This window comes from Belonocnema kinseyi, chromosome 6 (genome assembly GCF_010883055.1).
Source record: "Belonocnema kinseyi isolate 2016_QV_RU_SX_M_011 chromosome 6, B_treatae_v1, whole genome shotgun sequence".
Classification (NCBI taxonomy): domain Eukaryota; kingdom Metazoa; phylum Arthropoda; class Insecta; order Hymenoptera; family Cynipidae; genus Belonocnema; species Belonocnema kinseyi.
The window spans coordinates 45438327-45457468 of NC_046662.1; the positions used below are offsets into that span (position 1 = coordinate 45438327).

Genomic DNA, 19142 nt, shown 5'->3' on the forward strand with positions numbered 1-19142 from the left:
ATTTTCATTCGACCACTGAAATGCTTGCAAGAATTTTGACCTAATTTACCCCCCTTTTCCAGCTTCACCAATTTTGCGAGACGACCCGTCCATCCCCTTTTCCAGCTCCGCAAATTGTTCGGAATTACCAGCCTATTCCCTTTTACAACTCCGCGAATTTTTCGGGACTAGTTTATCCCCTTTTTCAGCTCCGAAAATTGTTTAGGATGACCAGTCTATCCCCTTTTCCAGCTCCGGAAATATTTCAGGATGAGTCCCTCCCTTTTTCGTTTTGAATTTTAATCAAGTTTATAAAAAACATATTTTTTGTAGCTAAGCTAAATATTTTTTATTAGTTTGATTGGCCTTTCAGATATTTCGGGACGACTAGTCCATCCCCTTTTCCAGCTCCGCAAATTTTTCGGAATTACCAGTCTATTCCCTTTTTCAGCTCCGAAGATTTTTGGGGACTAGTTTATCCACTTTTCAGCTACGAAAATTGTTCAGAGTGACCAGCCTAACCCCTTTTCCAGCTTCACCAATTTTTCGAGACGACCCATCCATCCCCTTTTCCAGCTCCGCAAATTTTTCGGAATTACCAGCCTATTCCCTTTTTCAACTCCGCGAATTTCTCGGGACTAGTTTATCCCCTTTTTCAGCTCCGAAAATTGTTTAGGATGACCAGTTTATCCCCTTTTCCAGCTCCGAAAATTTTTCAGGATGAGTCCCTCCCTTTTTCGTTTTGAATTTTAATCAAGTTTATAAAAAACATATTTTTTGTAGCTAAGCTAAATATTTTTTATTAGTTTGATTGGCCTTTCAGATATTTCGGGACGACTAGTCCATCCCCTTTTCCAGCTCCGCAAATTTTTTGGAATTACCAGTCTATTCCCTTTTTCAGCTCCGAAGATTTTTCGGGACTAGTTTATCCACTTTTCAGCTCCGAAAATTGTTCAGAGTGACCAGCCTAACCCCTTTTCCAGCTTCACCAATTTTGCGAGACGACCAGTATATCCCCTTTTCCAGATCCGTAAATTTTTCGGAATTACCAGTCTATTGCCTTTTTCAGCTCCGCAAATTTTTCGGGACTATTGTATCCCCTTTTTCAGCTCCGAAAATTGTTTAGGATGAGCAGTCTATCCCCTTTTCCAGCTCCGAAATTTTTTCAGGACTAGTCCATCCCCTTTTCCAGCTCCACAAATATTTTAGGCCGACTAGTCTATTCCCTTTCCCAATTTCGCACATTTTTCGGGATGACTAGTCCATTCCCTTTTCCAGCTCTGCAGTTTTTTCAAAACTAGACGCAGCTTTAAAAAAACACTTCGTTTGAAAAAAAATAGTTTCGTAAAACTGTGAAAATGTTTTTAAAGACAATTTAAAGTATAATAAATAAAGAAAAAGTCTCTTTTTTCTATTACATAATAAATATTTTTTATTCTTATTAATAAGCAATAATTTTTAATTAATATAAATATCGCATTTGATATTTTTTCATTTTAAATGTTATTTCCCGGTAAAATAATGTGTGGATACTTCATTTCCCGCAGAAAGCTAGCCAGCTTATTCTAATCGATTCGTCATCGCATGCGACTGGGTGGTATTATCGTTGTCACGCACATCATTAATTTAATTTAGTTTAATACGTCATTAATTCAATCAAGATTTAGATTTGATATATTTTTGTTTTCACCATTTATCACAAAGCAATTATAAAATAAAATTCTGCATCTCTTTGTTCAAGTTTAAATAAATTTAAACATTTCTTGTCCTAATTTTGAAAAAAAAACGAATTTCGAAACAAAGAAAAACATAAATAATTATGGGCATAATTAAATAATTTCGAACAAATATTTTTAAGTTTATTTGTTTGAAGGTTATATAAATCTGATTTTCCAAAGATTATTGGAAAAATCAAAAAGATTTTTCAAGATTTCAGATTTTTCAAATAAAAATTTCAAGAAAACAAGTTAATTTTCAACCAATCATTTTCAAATAAAACAATTTATGATATGCCAGAAAAAATTACTTTTGAAACAAAATGAAAATTCTAAATTATTTTTTGCTTATTTTTGAATCCATTTAAATTCTTTTAACATAATCTCTTAAAATTAATTTTTCAAAATGAAAAGTCATTTTAAACTTCGTCGGGAATCTTCAGAAAACTTTTTTATTCTCTTGAAATTTTTTGTTAAATTTTTTGCTTTAGATTTTCAAAAATTTACATTTTAAATATTTTCAAATTTTTCTAAGTTAATTTTTTTTTTATCTTTTCAATACTTCTAAACATCTCTTAAAATTACTCATTTTTTCAAATTTTGCAATTTCACAAAATTGATAATTTTTTAAATCTTCCGCATTCCTTTTACAGGAAATTATTTTTAAACATGTTTGGATATAATTTTCAAATTTTTCTTGATATTAATTTTTTCTAAAAGACCAATTTTCAATCGAATCGTTTAATTTTTAATCAAAAAATATTTTTCAATCAAGAAAGAAAAAAAATGGAACCAAATTATAATTTGAGGGGAAAAATCAATTTTAAGACAAAAGAAAAATTCAAGAAACTTGTTTGCTAATTTTAGAAATGTTATTAAATCTTTTTGAATTATTTGTGTAAATCAATTTTTTAAATAAAAACTTATTTAAAACTTTCTAAAGAATTTCAATAAAATTTGTTTATTCTCTTGAAATCTTTCGAAATTCGTCGCAGCTTATATAATACTTAAAGACGGATAAGGATCAATTTTATCAGGAAAACAAATTTAATTGAACTTTGTAATTACATTTTAGTCTGGATTTAGTCATGCTGGACTTATTGTTTCCAAAAAAAGACGCCGCTCCGCGGAATGGGTGAAGAAAGCTGCGGGGTGATATGCAGTGTTCACTCAGGCGTGACGAGGCAGAGAGAGAGAAACATCAGAGAGAAAAACCATTTAAAAAATCGAGATTTATTAGACACAGTCGCCCCAAAACCGACTTTAAATCCAGATTTGATTGTAAATATTACCACCTTTGTTCTTCTCATTTGTACTGCAAATGAGGAAAACAGGTAAGTTGAAAAGTTATTAATAAATAATCCAATAATGAAATTTTCTTCAATTAAAGGCTCGGAAAGCAAAGCCGAATGAGCGCTCGAGTAGTTGACAGGAGTGGGAATGACGCGCAGAAAACGCGAAGAAAGATAGGTGTTTCGTCGCGTTTTCTGCGCGTTATCCCTACTCTTACTGACTGCTTGAGCGCTCGTTTGTTGCTGCTTTCCGAGACTTTAATTATACTGTGGCAAAATACGAACTATTTTAGAATGGAGTCCGGAATTTGGTAGTTACTGTTTATAATTAACTAAGTTACAGAAAAGTTACGCTATTGGTAAATTTTAAGTTAACTTCGTTATTGTTCAAAAAAGTTACTTGTAATGTAATTTAGTTATGATGTTTGAACTAACTTGGGCCTGAAATTTTAGTTTATTAAAAGTTATCAATTTTTGGGTAAAAAATTAATATCTTTTAATTGAGGATTCAGTTATTTTTTTGGCTTTTTTGGTTGGATGCATCTGTTAAACTATCCGATTGAAAATTCAAATTTTTTTTAAAAATTCGACAACATATTTAAGTAGAAGGTTCGCCAAATTGATTGAAAAGTAACTTTTTTTTGTTGAAAATTAATATTTTCGATTCAAAGATGCAACTATTTTGTAGAAGACTTCTCTTCTTGAATTGAAAATGCAAGAAAATTAAGTAAAAAATTTTTTATTTCTTTATTTCAAAATTCGACTTTTTCGTTTCGAAATTGGTCTATCTTAATGAAAAAAGTATAATTTTTTTTGTTTAAAAATTTAACTACTTTTGGTAAAATTTTCATCTGATTTGGTTGTCGATTTAGCTAATTTGTTAAAAATTCTTCTTTTTTGGTTTAACCAAATAGTTGAATTTTCAACAATAAAAATGTCACTCTATAACTTAAAACAATAAAATTGTACGTTGAGATAAATAAATTAATTTTGAAATACAAAAATTTTTGTTATTCAGACAGATAAATTTTCAACAGAAAATATGAATTTTCTACAAAATGCATACATTTTTAACCCAGTGTTTGAAGTTTCAACCAAATAAAAAACTTTGCTACTAAAAACGGCCAATTTTCAAGAAAATGCATAAATTTTAAAATAAAGAGTTGATTTTTCAAAATCTTTTATACAAAAAAAATGAAGAATTTTCAAGCAAATAGTTAAATTTTCAACAATGACAAGTAATACTGTTACAATTCTAAACAGATATGTAAAAATCCTTTTTAAATTTACATAGTTCAATTGTAATATAAAAAAAGATTCATTTCTAAAAAAAAAAGGAATAATTAAATTTCATTTTAAAAAATAAAAATAAATAATAAAAATTTATTTTTTAAGAAGAGAGACTAATTTCCAATTATTAAAGAGAAAGAAAGCACTAATTCTTGGCAACCCTCCTCCATTAAGAAAACTAATTTTTAATTTAAAAAAAAAATCAAAAATTGTCTACAAAACCGTTATATTTTCCACCATATAGTTGGATTTTTCTTTCGAAATTATTGAATTTTCAAGCCAAAAACACGAATTTTCTACGAAACAGTTTAATTAACTACTAAAAAAATCTCAATAAATAGTTAATTTTTAACCCAAACGTAGTTCAATTTTTAACTAAAGAGATAAATTTTTAACTAGAATTATAAATCTCAAACCAAACAAATTTAATAAATGACCATAGTCATTTCATAACAGCCAGGGGTTTTAATCTTTAAAGGAATTTCAAGAGATTTCAGGGGGTCAAATGTAATTTTTTATGAAGATTGCAAATTTTTTTAAAATAATTTAGTATTTGTATTTTACTATTTATAATATTCTAGTATTTGTGCATATTAAATTTTTTATTTCTTCAGTCCGAATCATATTCGGAAAAATAAAAATCTGTTTTTAAAATTATTTTTGTTTGAAAATCAAAAGGGTTAAGATTTATGTTTTTCGACTTTGGACGTTGGCATCTCAACGAAAAATGTAATATTTTATATTTCAATCAAAATAGATTTTAGTTTTAAATCAATAACACTTAAACTCACCGAAAAAAACAAATTTTCGACAAAAAAAGTTAATGTTTAACCACCAAATTGTTACTTTTTCCAATGCACAATTTTTGTGTATACATCTTTTACCGTATTTTGCACAGTTTGGTCGAAAAATTTTCATTTTCGTGTGTTTTTTGGAATATTGTAAATGCTATAACTCTAGTAATTTTTTATTTTTCAAAAAAAGTCATCAGGATAAATTGTTAATTTTTTTGAATTCTATGAATAACCGTACAGGGAATTTTTGAATTTTGAAAAAAGTGGTCTGAAAAATATTCAAAATGTGCCTACTTTTTGAATTTTTCTCCAAAATGACTGGCTAACGAACTTGAACTCTAGTTTAGCATACTAAACGAGTGTACCAAAGAGCAATCTAATAAATTAATTTTTTCAAAAGTTATCGTGTTCACAGACAGACATACTGACCGACACATTCGTAAAAATCTGTTTTTCCGATTCAGAGGGTCCCAAAACGTGGACATTTTACAAAAACAGGGGGGGGGGTCAAATTTTACACAAATCTCATAACTTCTCTGATGAGAATGTAAAAAAATTTTCTTATAAAATTAGATCTGTTTTCCGACAATTAGTTTAGTTTTTAATCAACAAAAATTGTTGAATTTTTTACTAAAAACTAGTTAAATTTTTATCCAAAGAGTTGAATCTTTAACCCAAAAATTAATTCATCATTTAAGATAAAAATTTACCTTTTTTTGTGAAAATTAAAATAATTTGTTTAATTCGTTGTCTTTGGTTAAAAATTAATTTTGGAATTGAAAACTTCCATTTTTGGTTGCAAATCTATATTTTTATTTAAAAATATAGTTCTTTTTAACAAAATTCAAATCCTTCTGGTGAAAATGTCAAATTATTTTTCAAGACATCTCTTTGGTGGAAAATTTAATTATTCTGTTTAAAATCTTTTTTTTAGTTGAAAATTAATGTTGTTACATACAAATTTAACTATTACATTTTGGCTTGGAAATTTTATATTTACTGTTTTGTAATTCAACTATATGTTTGAAAATTGATGTATTTTGCTTAAAATTTGTCTTTTTTAATAAAAAGTTCATCTTGGAAAAAATTATTTAAAAAAAAGTTAAATTAATTGGTTGAATGTTGAACGGCTTTGCTTAAAATGCATTCTCTTAATCATTTTTAATTTTGTTTTAAAATTTCATTTCCGTTTGAAATTTTGGAATTTTTTGTGTGCAAATTTTACTATTTGGACAAAAATGTATGTATTTTGTCAACAAAATTTTTTAAAATAGATAATTGATCTTCTTGGGGGAAAATCAGCTTTTCTGAAATTTTTCGTAAAAATTTCAACTGCTTTGTTCAAAATTCATTCTTTTGGCTGATGCTTTATTATTTTAATTAAAAATTTTTGCTAAAAATGAATCTCTGCTAGTGGAAAATTAAACTTTTAGGATGAAAGTTTATCTTCTTTTGTTGTTGAAAATTTAACTAAATGGTTGAAAGTTGAACTAGTTTGTAAAAAATTCATTGTTTTTTGTTAAGAAGATTTACTATCGTCGTTTTTTTTTCTTAAAAAATTTACCCATTCTATTCTAGTTAAAGATTTATCCTTTTTAGTTTAAAATTCTACAGATTGGATAATTTTCAATGAATGATATTATCAGAAAGTCAAATGGACCTAATAAAAAAAGCACATTTTCATTTCACATGGTTTGAATCAGTCCATTTTGATTTCGAATCAGTCACTTTTAACCGATTGAAATTTAGATTGTAATTTGTCGATTAAAATAAATTTTGCCATTATCGCCTTCTTTGATCTTCCGTGTGCGTCGATTGTTTGCACGGAAACGGCGACTTTATGAGCTGCTAAATTTAAGCGTCACAATTCATCGAATTCGAATCAAAGCTTTTCCAGTTAATTAAAACATATTATGCAGCCGACAGAAGCAGAATTGCATTTCACTCAAACAAAGCAAGCTTAATTTCAATTAACTGCAAACTTTTTTGCTGCCGTGGAAATTTACGCACATTAGTTTCTGCTTTTTCATTTACTGTTTTTCCATTGTTTACCAACACACATTATTTCGTAATTGCAAGTTTAGCAATTGTGTGCTTATTATGCATTTTGATTAACCCTGTCATATTCAGAAATCAACAACCCCATTTAATTCCACTGCACGTCGCTTTTAGGCGGTGTACAGCTACACGTCGCGTTTGGGAGGTTCATAGCAACACGTCGCGTTTGGGCGGTGTACACTATCACGTAACGTTTGAGCAGTGTACAGCGCCCCGTCACGTTTGGGCGGTATATATCATTATATTACGTTTGGGCGGTGTAAAACATCATATCAAGTTTGGGCGGTATACAGAGCTATATCGCGTTTGGGCGGTGCACATAATTATGATGCGATTGGGCGCTGTACAGAATTATGCCACACTTGGGCGATGTGCATCATCACATCCCGTTTGGACGGTATGCAGCTTCATGTCGCGTTTGGGCGATGTACAGCATTATGTTGAAATTTGGGCAGTGTACAGTATCAATTCGCGTTTAGGCGTTGTACAGGTCCTTTTTCGTGTTTAATCACTGTATATATCCAGGCGGTACTCCGCCTAAACGCGACGTGAAGCGGTATGGAATAGAGACGTCAAACTGTATTATTCTAATTTGTTTTTATATTCTATCAGGGATGTATCTTTCACCTTTCTGGGGAAAAAATATTAATGAAATCTTAATGGTTTTTTAACTTGGGCGTATATTTTAGATAATGAAAAAAATAAAAAGTTAATTTGTTTAGTTTAGGCAAAACTAGAGTTTTGCCTAAACTAAATAAACAAATTATCATCAAAACTCATGAGTTTTTAACTCAAGAATGTAAATTTCCCGCCATAAATGTAATAATCAAATAAATAAATTATTTAAATAATTTATTATTCTTTATAGCCCTTTTCTCTCATAATAGAGTCTTTAAATTTTTCTTGAGAGTGACGAAATATTCAATTAAATTCAACATAATTAATTGTTTAAACTATTTATAATTTTTTATAACAATATTATCTTAGAATAAGGCTAAACAGTTGCAATTTTGTTTTTAAATATTCTACTTTTTCCCAAGTTTTACTTATAGGAGTTGATAATTTATATAACTTGACAAAAATAATTATTTAAATAAATTGTTATTGTTTATAACTATATTCTTCTAAACTTATGCTTGATAGTTGCGGTTTATCCCAAATTTTCAATTTTTTTTAAAAACTTTTTACTTAGTGCAAGGTGATAATTATTGCCGGTTTACAAACATAATTGCTTAAACCAATTCTTATTGTTTAAAATATTTTCTTTTATAGTAATTCTAGAAAGAATCGAATTTTTCTCTAATTTTGCAGCATTACTTTAACTTTTTAGTGAGGAACAAATAGTAAATACTATTATTAATTTGAACTAAAAGGCTTTCATTAATTTATCATTCGTTCATATCAGAAAAAGCAAAAGCAAAGTTAAAAATGTTTTAAAAACAGCAACTTTCTAGCAATTATATCCGAGAGCATACAGTTAAAAACAATGATAAATTGTTTAAGCAATTATGTTTTTCAACTTACAATATATATTGCCTTCTTAAGTTAAAAGTTAACAATAATAATTTGTTCAAACAATTATTTTGGTTAAATTTAATTATTTTTTACCTCGCAATAAGTGAAAAGTGAATAAAAAGTTTAATATTTCGGAAAAAACTGAAATTTCTAAAGTTTTTATAAATAATTGTGTTGAAACTTTAACGATTTTTGTTTGGAAATACCAATTTCTGTTGTAATTGCTTATTACAACAGAACCTAAAACATACTTACATAACCTAAGGTTGGCAAAAAAAGTACAAACCTTAAAAGTCTAACGCCTTAAGGTTAAAAATCCAATTTCCTGTGAAAAATGTAAACGTAATTTGCAATTGTTCTAAAATTGTAAATATTGTTTAAGTTATAATGATTTTTCTTTTAAAATAATATTTCTTCCTGCCTTACTCAAACATAACCTAAAACTGTTTAAAGTTGTGAACCTGCTTTAAATTCTCATTTTTTAAATTAAAAATACCAATTTCCGACGAAAAATATTAAAATAATCAAAAAGTGTTAAAATATTCTAAATGTTGTTCAAATTAAAAGGATTTTTTTTGTCTGAATATCCATTTGTTGTATATAACACTAACAAAACCTGAAATCATTAAAATTTGTTAATCTTTATACAAACTTTTAAGATTTTTTGAATACTTTTATTCATTTTTTTTTTTAAATTCTTGTGAAGAAAATATTTGAAAAGATATTAACACACTTAAAATGATTTTCTGAAATCTTGTAAAAGATTATAGAAGATTTTCACGCGCGATTTTTCAATTCTTTTAAATTACCAAATTTGAGATAAAATTCGAATTAGTTTAAGAGACATTCAAAAGTTTTGAAATTAAAAAAAAATAATTTCAAACTTAAAAATAATTTAATACATTCAAAATAAAATTTAGATTTTGCAAGGTTTCAACCGAAAAATTTAGAAGCTTTTTAATAAGTTTGAAAGTTTTTAAAAGAATAAAAAAATTTATCTCAAGATATCTGAGAAGATTTTTAATGATTTCTTTTGAATGCCAAGAATTATTTCAAGTGAATATTTAAAATGTTGGTAAATTTTTGCAAAAATTTAAGTAATTTAAAAAATAAATTTAGAAGTATTAAAGACATTTTTTAATTATTTAAAATTTGGAAAAATCTCAAGATAATAGAAAACTTTTTTTAAGATTCGTGGGAATATTTTATGTGATTATTGGGTTGGAAAAGATAGTGTTAAAAGAATATTTTTAAATATTTTAAAACATTACAAAAGATTCTCGAAAGTTTTTAAAAACAAATACGGAAAATTAATCGAATATATATATTTTTTAAATAGCCAATTAGAATTTTTTAGACACTTTTTCGACATATCCGAAATCTCTAAAAATGTAAAAATCTTCGAATTTTTGTGTAGAAACCTAGAAAAATGTATTTTTATGTAATCTTAAAACCAATACACACAGAAACTTCAGCAATAATTTTTATATTTTGTAATTAAAATTGTGTTTCCCTTCAAATTGCAATTTGCCTACAATTTTTTTTACTAAAATATATTTTGTGCTGGAAAATTCAAAAACTTTTTTTAAAATTTGTTTTTTTTTTGGCTTGAAAATTTATCTTTTTTAGTAGAAAATTTTTTCGGTTTTAAATAAGAATTGCAACTTTATGGATTAAAATCCTTTTTTTTTTGTTAAGGATTTAACTATTTTGTCAAAAATTATTTTTTTTTGTGTGGATATACTCTTCTTTAAGGATTTATCAGCCGAGTTAAGAATCCTTGAAATACCTTGAAATTTTTTTAAATCTCTTAAAAATTTCTCAGATTTGGTTAAAGTCCCTAAAATCTATAAAATCCCTATGAAATTTTGTTTACTCTATTACAAATATTCGAAAATTTTTCAAATATCATGAAATCTTTAAATTCCTTTCAAAAATGTTCAAATGTACTCAAATTTGAATAATACACGTTACATAACTTCCCATTTGCCCCAAAAATAGACTGATTTTGAAAAGTGGTAGTGAGGTCAGCGTTGTACTAGCGCATGGGGCTTGGAGCCGGCGGCCAAGGGTTCGATTCCCGGGGGCGGAGTAATTTTTTACCAACGCTCACTTGTTATGCCTTCAATATTCGACATAAATTTTTCCTTTTGCTATCCCCATTTAGTTTTTCCGGTTTAAATTATATTGTGTGGAATTTTTTGAGCTGAAACTCACCTGCACGCGAACTTCAGGTAAATTTACTTTCATAGCCAATTCTTCTCTCGAATAAACGTCGGGATAATGAGATTTTTCGAATGCTCTTTCGAGTTCATGCAGCTGGTAAGTAGTAAAGGTCGTCCTATTCCGACGGTGCTTCTTCTTAGCACTATTTTCGTTTATGTCGTCCCCGCACCCAGGCCCAAGATCCTCGTCACTTCCGCCTCCCGGGGAATGGCAGCTGCTGTCACCTATAAAGAGCAGTATTTTTAAATAAGTACGTTGATTTTTTTATTTAATATACAGATGCAAACATAGAGGATAGTTCGAATTTTTGGACTTTTTTTCGTCAATCCATATTCAAAGTTTTATTTATTTATTTAAAAAAATTTTTAAACCTTAACTGTTGGACGTATTTAAGTCGAGAACCTTAAAATCAATTAATTTCAAGTTTAATTCCAGAATTTTTTCCTCTTTTCCAGAAATATTCCCGTTTTCTACCTTTTTCTCAAAACCATTAGGAAACGAACTATTTTTGGTTGAGAGATTATTCTTTTAGATTAAAAATTCGATTACTTGATTAGAATTGTCATTCCTTTTTTTTAAATTCATCTTTCTTGATTCACAATGAACTTTTTCTTTGAAAACCTAAATGTCTTCTATAAAATTTAAATTTTTGCTATTCGAATTAAACTATTCGGCTGAGAAGTCATTTATTTTGTTTAAAATTCGTCTCTTTTGGATTAAAAGTTCGTCCTTATGGTTAAAAATTCATCTTTCTTGGTTGTGAATAAAATTTTTTCTTGAAAATTCAAGTATATTCTGGAAAATTAGTATAGTCCTTGAAAAATCAAATATTTGGTTAAAAATTCGAACTTCTTCGCTGAGAAATCGTTTATCTTAATTGAAAATATAACTATTTGTTTAAAGATATATTTTTTTAATCGGTCCCTTTGGTTAAAAATGCATCTTTCTTGCTTGAAAATGAACTTGTTTGTTTAAAATTCAAGTACCTTCTAAGCATATATTATCTTTAATAAAAATTGAGTCTTTTCTTTCGCAAATCGTCTCGTTTGATCAAAATTGTAACTCTGTTGAAATTTCCTTTTTTTTTATTTTGACGCTTCTAGATTAAAAATTCATCTTTTATGGCTGAAAATGAAATTTAAAAAAAAATGAACTATATTCTTAGGAATTAGTGTCTTTGATAAAATTTCAACTGTTTTATTGGAAAATAATCTCTTTTAATTGAAATTTATCTATTTGTTTAAATCTCAATGTTCTCTGGAAAAATTTTTGACCCTTTGGTTAAAAATTCATTTGTTTTTGTTTTAAGTTTTTAAGTTTTAAGTATTCAAACTTATTTTTTCCTAATTTAATGCTTTGTTGAAAAATGACATTTTTTCTTCAAAAATAAACTATTTTCTAAAAAATTGGTGTCTTACAATAAAAATTCAACTATTTGGTTGAAAATTAAATTTTGTTCTGTTAAAAATTTTGACACTTTGGTTAAAAATGCATCTTTTTTGGTTAAAAATGAATGCTTTTGCTCAAAATTCAAGCAGCTTCTAAAAAATTATTATCTTTAATAAAAATCCAAATATTTTTTTTGGAAGATCGTATTTTTTAAATAAAATTTTAATTATCTGTTGAATGTTCTTTTTTATTTCAATTAGATGTTTTTGGTTAAAAATGAAATATTTTCTTTAAAAATGAAGTATATTCCAAAAAATTGGTGTCTTCAAAAAAAATTCAACTATTTCGTTGAAAAATCGTCTCTTCTGCTGGAAAATCGGTTGAAATTTGATATATTCGTTTAAAGTTCAATTTCTTCTGTTATGAAATTTAATGCTTTGGTTAAGCATTCGTCTTTTTTGGTTGAAAATTAATTTTTTGGCTGAAGATTCAAGCACCTTCTGAAAAATTATTATCTATTTGTTTACAGTTTACTTTTTTCTGTAAAAATTTGGACCCTTTGGTTAAAAATTAATCTTCTTTGGTTGAAAATGAACTTTTTTGCTTTTGTTAAAAATAAAATATTTTTTTAAAAAATGAACTATCTTCTAAATAATTGGTGTCTTCGATGAAAAATCAACTATTTGGTTAAAAATTGAATTGTGTTGTTGAAATATCGTCTCTTTTAATCGAAATTTTATCTATTTGTTTGAAATTAATTTTTTTGTTTTTAAAAATGTTCACCCTTTGTTTAAAAATTCATCTTTCTTGGTTGAAAATTATTTTTTTGATTAAAAATTTAACTATCTTCTAAAAAATTAGTATCATTATTAAAAAATCAGCTTTTTGGTTGAAAATGTAACCATTTTGTTAACAAAACGTCTCTTTCTATTGAAAGCTTGACTATTTATTGCAAGTTTAATTTTTTTTTTTTTTTTTAAGTTTAGCATTTGGATAAAAAATTAATTTTTGTGAATTAAAATTTTTTCGATTTGGCGAAGACAGAAGCGGAAACTTTAATTAGTTTCTTAAATATTCGTCTTTTGCTTGGAAATTCCCAACTATGTGATTTAAATGTAACTGTTTGGTTCAAAGCTATAATTTTTTTTTCAAATTCAAGTATCTGTATAAAAATTAATATTCAAGGTTTAAAAGTTAACTCTTCTGTAAACCTTTCGATTGCACTTGATAGTAGAATTTTTTATAAAAAATGACTTTTAAAAAAATAGCGTAGCAATTTTCAGAAAAGAATTAATTTTTCAATTAACTGGTAGTGTTTTTAACCAGGCGAGAAGAATTCTGAACAAAAAATAGAATGGTTGACTTAAAAAAAAAAAATTAGCTTCAGACCATGAATAGTTGGATTTTGTTTGAATTTTGTTTATAATAAAGCAAAAAACGAGAAAAAAGAAAATTCTGGACGCCTTCTAAGTTCTAAAGCTAATTTTCCGTTTATAATCATTTTTATTTTTTGAATTACTCTTTTTTCTAATTATAATTTCTTTAAATTAATATATTAATTCATTTTTATATTTCTGAATTGCCATTTGAAATAATTTTTATTTTAGAAAATTATAATTTGATCTAATTTTTATTATACCGAAACACTATTTTACAGAATTTTTATTTTTACAATTACTATTTGACCACCTGTTCTTATCTCCATATCATGGAAACTGCATTTTACATCAATTTAATTCTACCTAAATTGGTATCTGGTATTCTGATTGGCTGTTTGATCCCGCGAAATTCAGATCAGCGAATCAAAATGCTGAACGCCATTTCATTGATCATCTGGCATTCTTATTGGCTGAATAGTGCCGGGAAATTCGAATCAGCTAATAAGAATGCTGGATGCCATTTCATCGATCCTAAAATGGCATCCGACATTCTGATTCGCTAAATAATGCCGCGAAATTCGGATCAACCAATCAAAATTCCGGACGCCGCTTTCAAAAGAACAAAATTAGTCTTAGATGTAGTTTCGATGATATTGGGATTATAAAAAATAGCAGTAATTCCGAAAAATAAAAATGAGGTTCAAAATTAATTTAGCATTATAAAAATTATGTCAAATTATAATTCCGTTAAATAAAAATTAGGACAAATAGTATTTCGTAACAAAATTTGAGAAAAAAGTTATTCGAAAAATTAAGTGAATTGGCAATAAGGATAAATAAAAATTATAGCAAATTACTATTTGCTCATACGATTTTGAGTAAAAAAAATGGTATTAAAGTTCAAGGGAGCAACATTACTAGTACCGTCGAAATAGAAGTCTCGCAAAGGAGCTCTCTCTATCTCTCTATCTCTCTCTCTTTTGGACTGCTCTTGTCTGATGAGGGGCGTTGCTCAGAGTATAAAGGTCGGGTAGTTATTGATTGTTGTTGATAATTAACCGGTAGAGACGCGTCAATCACCCAGCCAAGGCGAGGTTATTAGGCTGTTGGTTAGCCTACGAAGAGCAGCTTCCTATCCTCGACTACGGTTCGCCATTGAGCTACCCTATTACCTCCCACAATTCGATATAATGCAATGCGCTGCGCTGCGACGCGAGAAGGTTAATTATACTGTTAATGAGAGCTTCAATAAGCCCTCTGTCTCTCTATCTCAAGCGAAATTCGCACATAAGAAAGGGGACAAAGAAAATAATCTTCAAACAACAGAAAATTTAACAGTTTATTAGGGTCCCAGTTTTCTCAGTAATTAGTTTTTCAACGCAATTACAAAATTTACTCACTTACTAAAAATGAGCTTATAATTACTTTGCTATGAGAATATTCGTCCCTTTTTCCGCAATCGAAAATCTTAATTTATTTTTATCGCATCACCAATCGTGGAAATTGACATTAACAGAAAAAATTTCAGACTTTACATTCATTTAAACATCATGTATCAATTTTAAGCGTTAATCCCAACTGAGGAAAACTTTCCGTGGATTCCGCACGAAAAGTTGTCCTCAGTTAGGAGTACCCACCTCGCATTTATCCTGGTTGACTGATTCTTTGCAACATTTCGTACACTTAGTTTTTTTCTGTGATAGGAATGTTTGATAACAGAGGAATTTTTCTTCCAAGTGTGAAACAAGCTTTTTTTTTTAATTTTTATTTTTAGTAATCATAAGCGGTTGTAATTTTAAACTGGGATGGAATTCAAGTGATTCGATATATATTTGAAAAAATATATTTAAAAAAATAGCGGACAAAAGTCAACAGATTATACAAATCTGAGGTAAACTTTCCGTCCAGATATCATTGATTCACAACGGAAAGTTTACCTTAGTTTGGTATACACACCTTACTTGACCGAATGCCTGCGACATTTCGTATCCTTATTTTTTTGTATGAATATTTGTAATTTGCTACAAAATTCCGATTTCAAAATTCCCTGCTTTTCATCTAGTTTTTCATTTTTCCTAACCTTTCTAAATTTTGTTGTCTATAAAAACAACTTTACACTCAGGCTGTCCATAAAGTTAATGCAAAATAAATATTCGTTTCTAAATACAGTATTTGAAATATTTTCAATGATAAAATAACTTTTGAAGGGTTTGTCAACAAATCACGTAAGCCATAGTTATAACACACGAATTTTGAATTAAATCGTTTAGTTTTCGACTCAAACAAATACGTTTTGAAACTAAAATACAATACTTGAATTTTTAGTTAGAAAAATAAATTTATAATAAAAGAAATTAATTTTTAACAAAAAAGTTTAATTTTAAACCAAACAAATAAATTGTTTTTAAAAGATGAAGTTTAAACTAATGAGAATACTTTTCTGACAAAAAAAACGAGATTTTCACAAATAGTTGAATTTTCTTTTGAAACAGATCATTTTGAAACTAAGACAGAATAGTTAAACTATTAATAAAAAATTAATTTTCAATCAATTAAAATAAATTTTTTAAGAAATAGTTACTTCTTCAAGCAAACAGATGAAATTTCAACCAAGAAGAATAAATTTCTATTAAAAAATTAATTTTCGACAAAACATTTAAAAGTTAAATTTTTAGCGAATAAATTAAATGTTAATAAAAAAACTAATTTTCGATCAAAGAGATAAATTTTTAACTAAATATTTAATAGGTGAATTTTCAGTTCAAAAAGTCAATTTTCTCTTTAAAAAAATTTAACTGTCAATAAAAAATATATGCTTTTAGGTGGTAAATGAATTTTTTGAACCAAAATTCAACTATTCCAGTTTTTGTTTAAAATGTAATGTTTTTTGTTAAAACTTCATCTGTTTTAATACGAGTTAACCTTTTTAATTAAAATTCACATTTCTGAGTTGCAAATTTAACATTTGTTAAACTTTTCCTAGAGAATTTGTATTTTTCCTTTAAAAAACCATCTCTTCTGCTAAGTATCTGATGTTCTCGTGCTTAAAAATATACTGTTCCATTTTTGGTTAAAATTTATCCTCTTTATTTAAGTACTTAACTATTTGGTGGAAATTTTATTATTTTGTAAAAATACATTTATTTCCTTTAAATTTTAATTATTTTGATTAATCTGTTTCAGTAAAAAATTCAACTTTTTTGTTTGAAGGTCGTTTTTAAATTTCAACTATTTGATTAATAATATGAAAATAAAAATGCAACATACTCGGAACATTTAAACATTAAATATTGCCACTTAAATACACGTAAAATTCTTTCGAATTAAAGCTTTGAAAATTTGCAAATTTTCTAATTTCAAATTAAAATCTAAGCATTCAAAATAAAAAACTGATATTTAAGTCATGTAGGTTAAGAAGATTTCCTAATACCGAATTTTTTTTAATATCGTAAAAATGTGAAGATTTAACTGAATAATGCAAAAAAAGTATTTAAACAAATTGCAGTTTTGAATGTTCCCTTGATAGTTTTTTATCAAGTAGAAAGCTAGAAGTAACTTTATAACCTTCAAAACGATCTTAATTGTAAATAATTAATAATCACAAGCTAATAAAAAAATTTTAAACCATTATAAGATTTTTCTAATATTGCAGCATTTTTGGGTTCTTTAGGGATGAAAATACTACAGTGTCTGTATCCGGCAATTTTCCATGTTTGTATTGATGTGTGTGTGTGTATAAATACATGTTTATCTATGGATGCTTGTATGTATGTATATACGTGTCTATGTTTCTGTTTTATGCGTGCCTGTGTGTGTTTATGTGTGTGTGTGTATTACGTCGAGGACCACCTACCACCTGCGCACGTCTGCGCATTAATTGGTTTCGGTTGGATAGAGTAACCATCGTGATTAAATTCTCCAAAACAAGGGGGACTGCGACCAACCCCAATGTGTCCTCTTTGCCGTTATATTGTCTGGAGCCCACTCGTGTCATTCGGTTCTGATGGGTCGTGATTTGGCAATTATCGAAATAGATAATCCGCCAGACCATACTCCATCCCCATCAACGTTCACTTACACTTCAGATCAATTCATCAATTGCACACTCTTATCAAAACCAACGACTTAAACGATGATTATTTCCTCATTTTTCATTTCTATTTTATTTTTTCAATATTAAAAAATAAGTTAGAAAGGGTTTTCTACTAAGATTTCTTCTCCCCTAGTTCCCTTCCTCAGCCATCACTTTCCTTCCTCTACTCATAGGCACTACTAGCTCTCCTTTCACGTCCTTCACTACCAACCCTGCCTTCTAATCATTTACCTAACTTCTTCTCCTTCCCCTCTCGCCATGTTTTCCATCTCCTTACTTCCCCAGATAACACTCCCCTTTCCTCGCTTTCTTTCCCCAGCCATCGCTTTCTTTCCTATATTCACCTGCAGTACTAGCCCTCCATTCACTTCCCTCACTATCCCTCTAACCCTCAAATCATTTCCTTTACTCTCGGTACTTCACGTTTCCAATTACTTCACCTCTACACATACTTCACCTCTACACCTATTTCACCTCTCCCCATACTTCAGCTCTTTTTCTATTTCACCCCTTTCCCTACTTTTCCTTCACCCACTTGCCCAGATAACACTGTCCTTGCGATACTTACCATTGTTAGCTATATATTCCCATCCCCTACTCATCGACACTTCTAGCCCTCCCTTAACACCTCTAATTTCCCTAAAATCCTTTCAATAAGTTCTCCTACTTCCTTTCTTCTTCCCTGATGTCTCCTCTACTTCAATTATCGAGTTTTCCCTTTTCTCTCTTTCTCACTCACACTACTAGCCCTATCTTCACTTTATGACCTATCCCCCCCACTCTTCTAATAAGGTGCCCTACTTCCCTGCCCTTTCCCTTCCTAATTTTTCCTCCCTTCTTCCCGTTACACTTCCCCATTTTCTTTAATTTCTCTGTCGATTTCTCTACGTTTCCTCAAGCTGATTTCACCTCACTACCCATGTTCCCCACCCATCGTTTCCCATCACTTCCCCTCCTCTCATTTCCTCTTTTGCAAAAATGTACAAATGATGGACTGATTGACTGAAAACGAATATCCCGAACACAGAAAGCCCCCCCCCCCCTGTGTAGAAAATGCCTCATTAATTTTCAACAAAATATATAGATGGTTTACGGAGAAACTTCTGTTATCTTTCTTATCATTTTTTGAAATTATTGCATAATTCTAAAAATAGAATAGTTAAATTATCAACCAAGAAGTTGAATTTCCAACTGAAAAAGATAGATTTTTAACCAAATAGTTAAATTTTTAACAACAAGAAAATTAATTTTACAACAAGAAGATTAATTTTTTCTAGAATAGGAATTTCTAGCGAAGTACATTAATTTTCAACAAAGTTGTTGAATTTTAAAAATAAAAAGATGAATCATCTAAAAACCGGTTGAATTTTCAACCCGAAAATATGATGTTTTAACAAAAATGTATTTTTTTA

At 28.3% G+C, this 19142-nt stretch overlaps 1 protein-coding gene across 1 annotated transcript in view; it reads right to left on the reverse strand.

The window, feature by feature from the left end:
* The window catches only part of LOC117174912 (retinal homeobox protein Rx1-like), a 159478-nt gene that overhangs the window by 101868 nt on the left and 38468 nt on the right, over positions 1-19142 (reverse strand). Inside the window, exon 2 of the mRNA XM_033364363.1 lies at positions 10861-11093. Coding sequence (XP_033220254.1) covers positions 10861-11093 — 233 coding nt within the window. The remainder of the gene's footprint in view (positions 1-10860; positions 11094-19142) is intronic.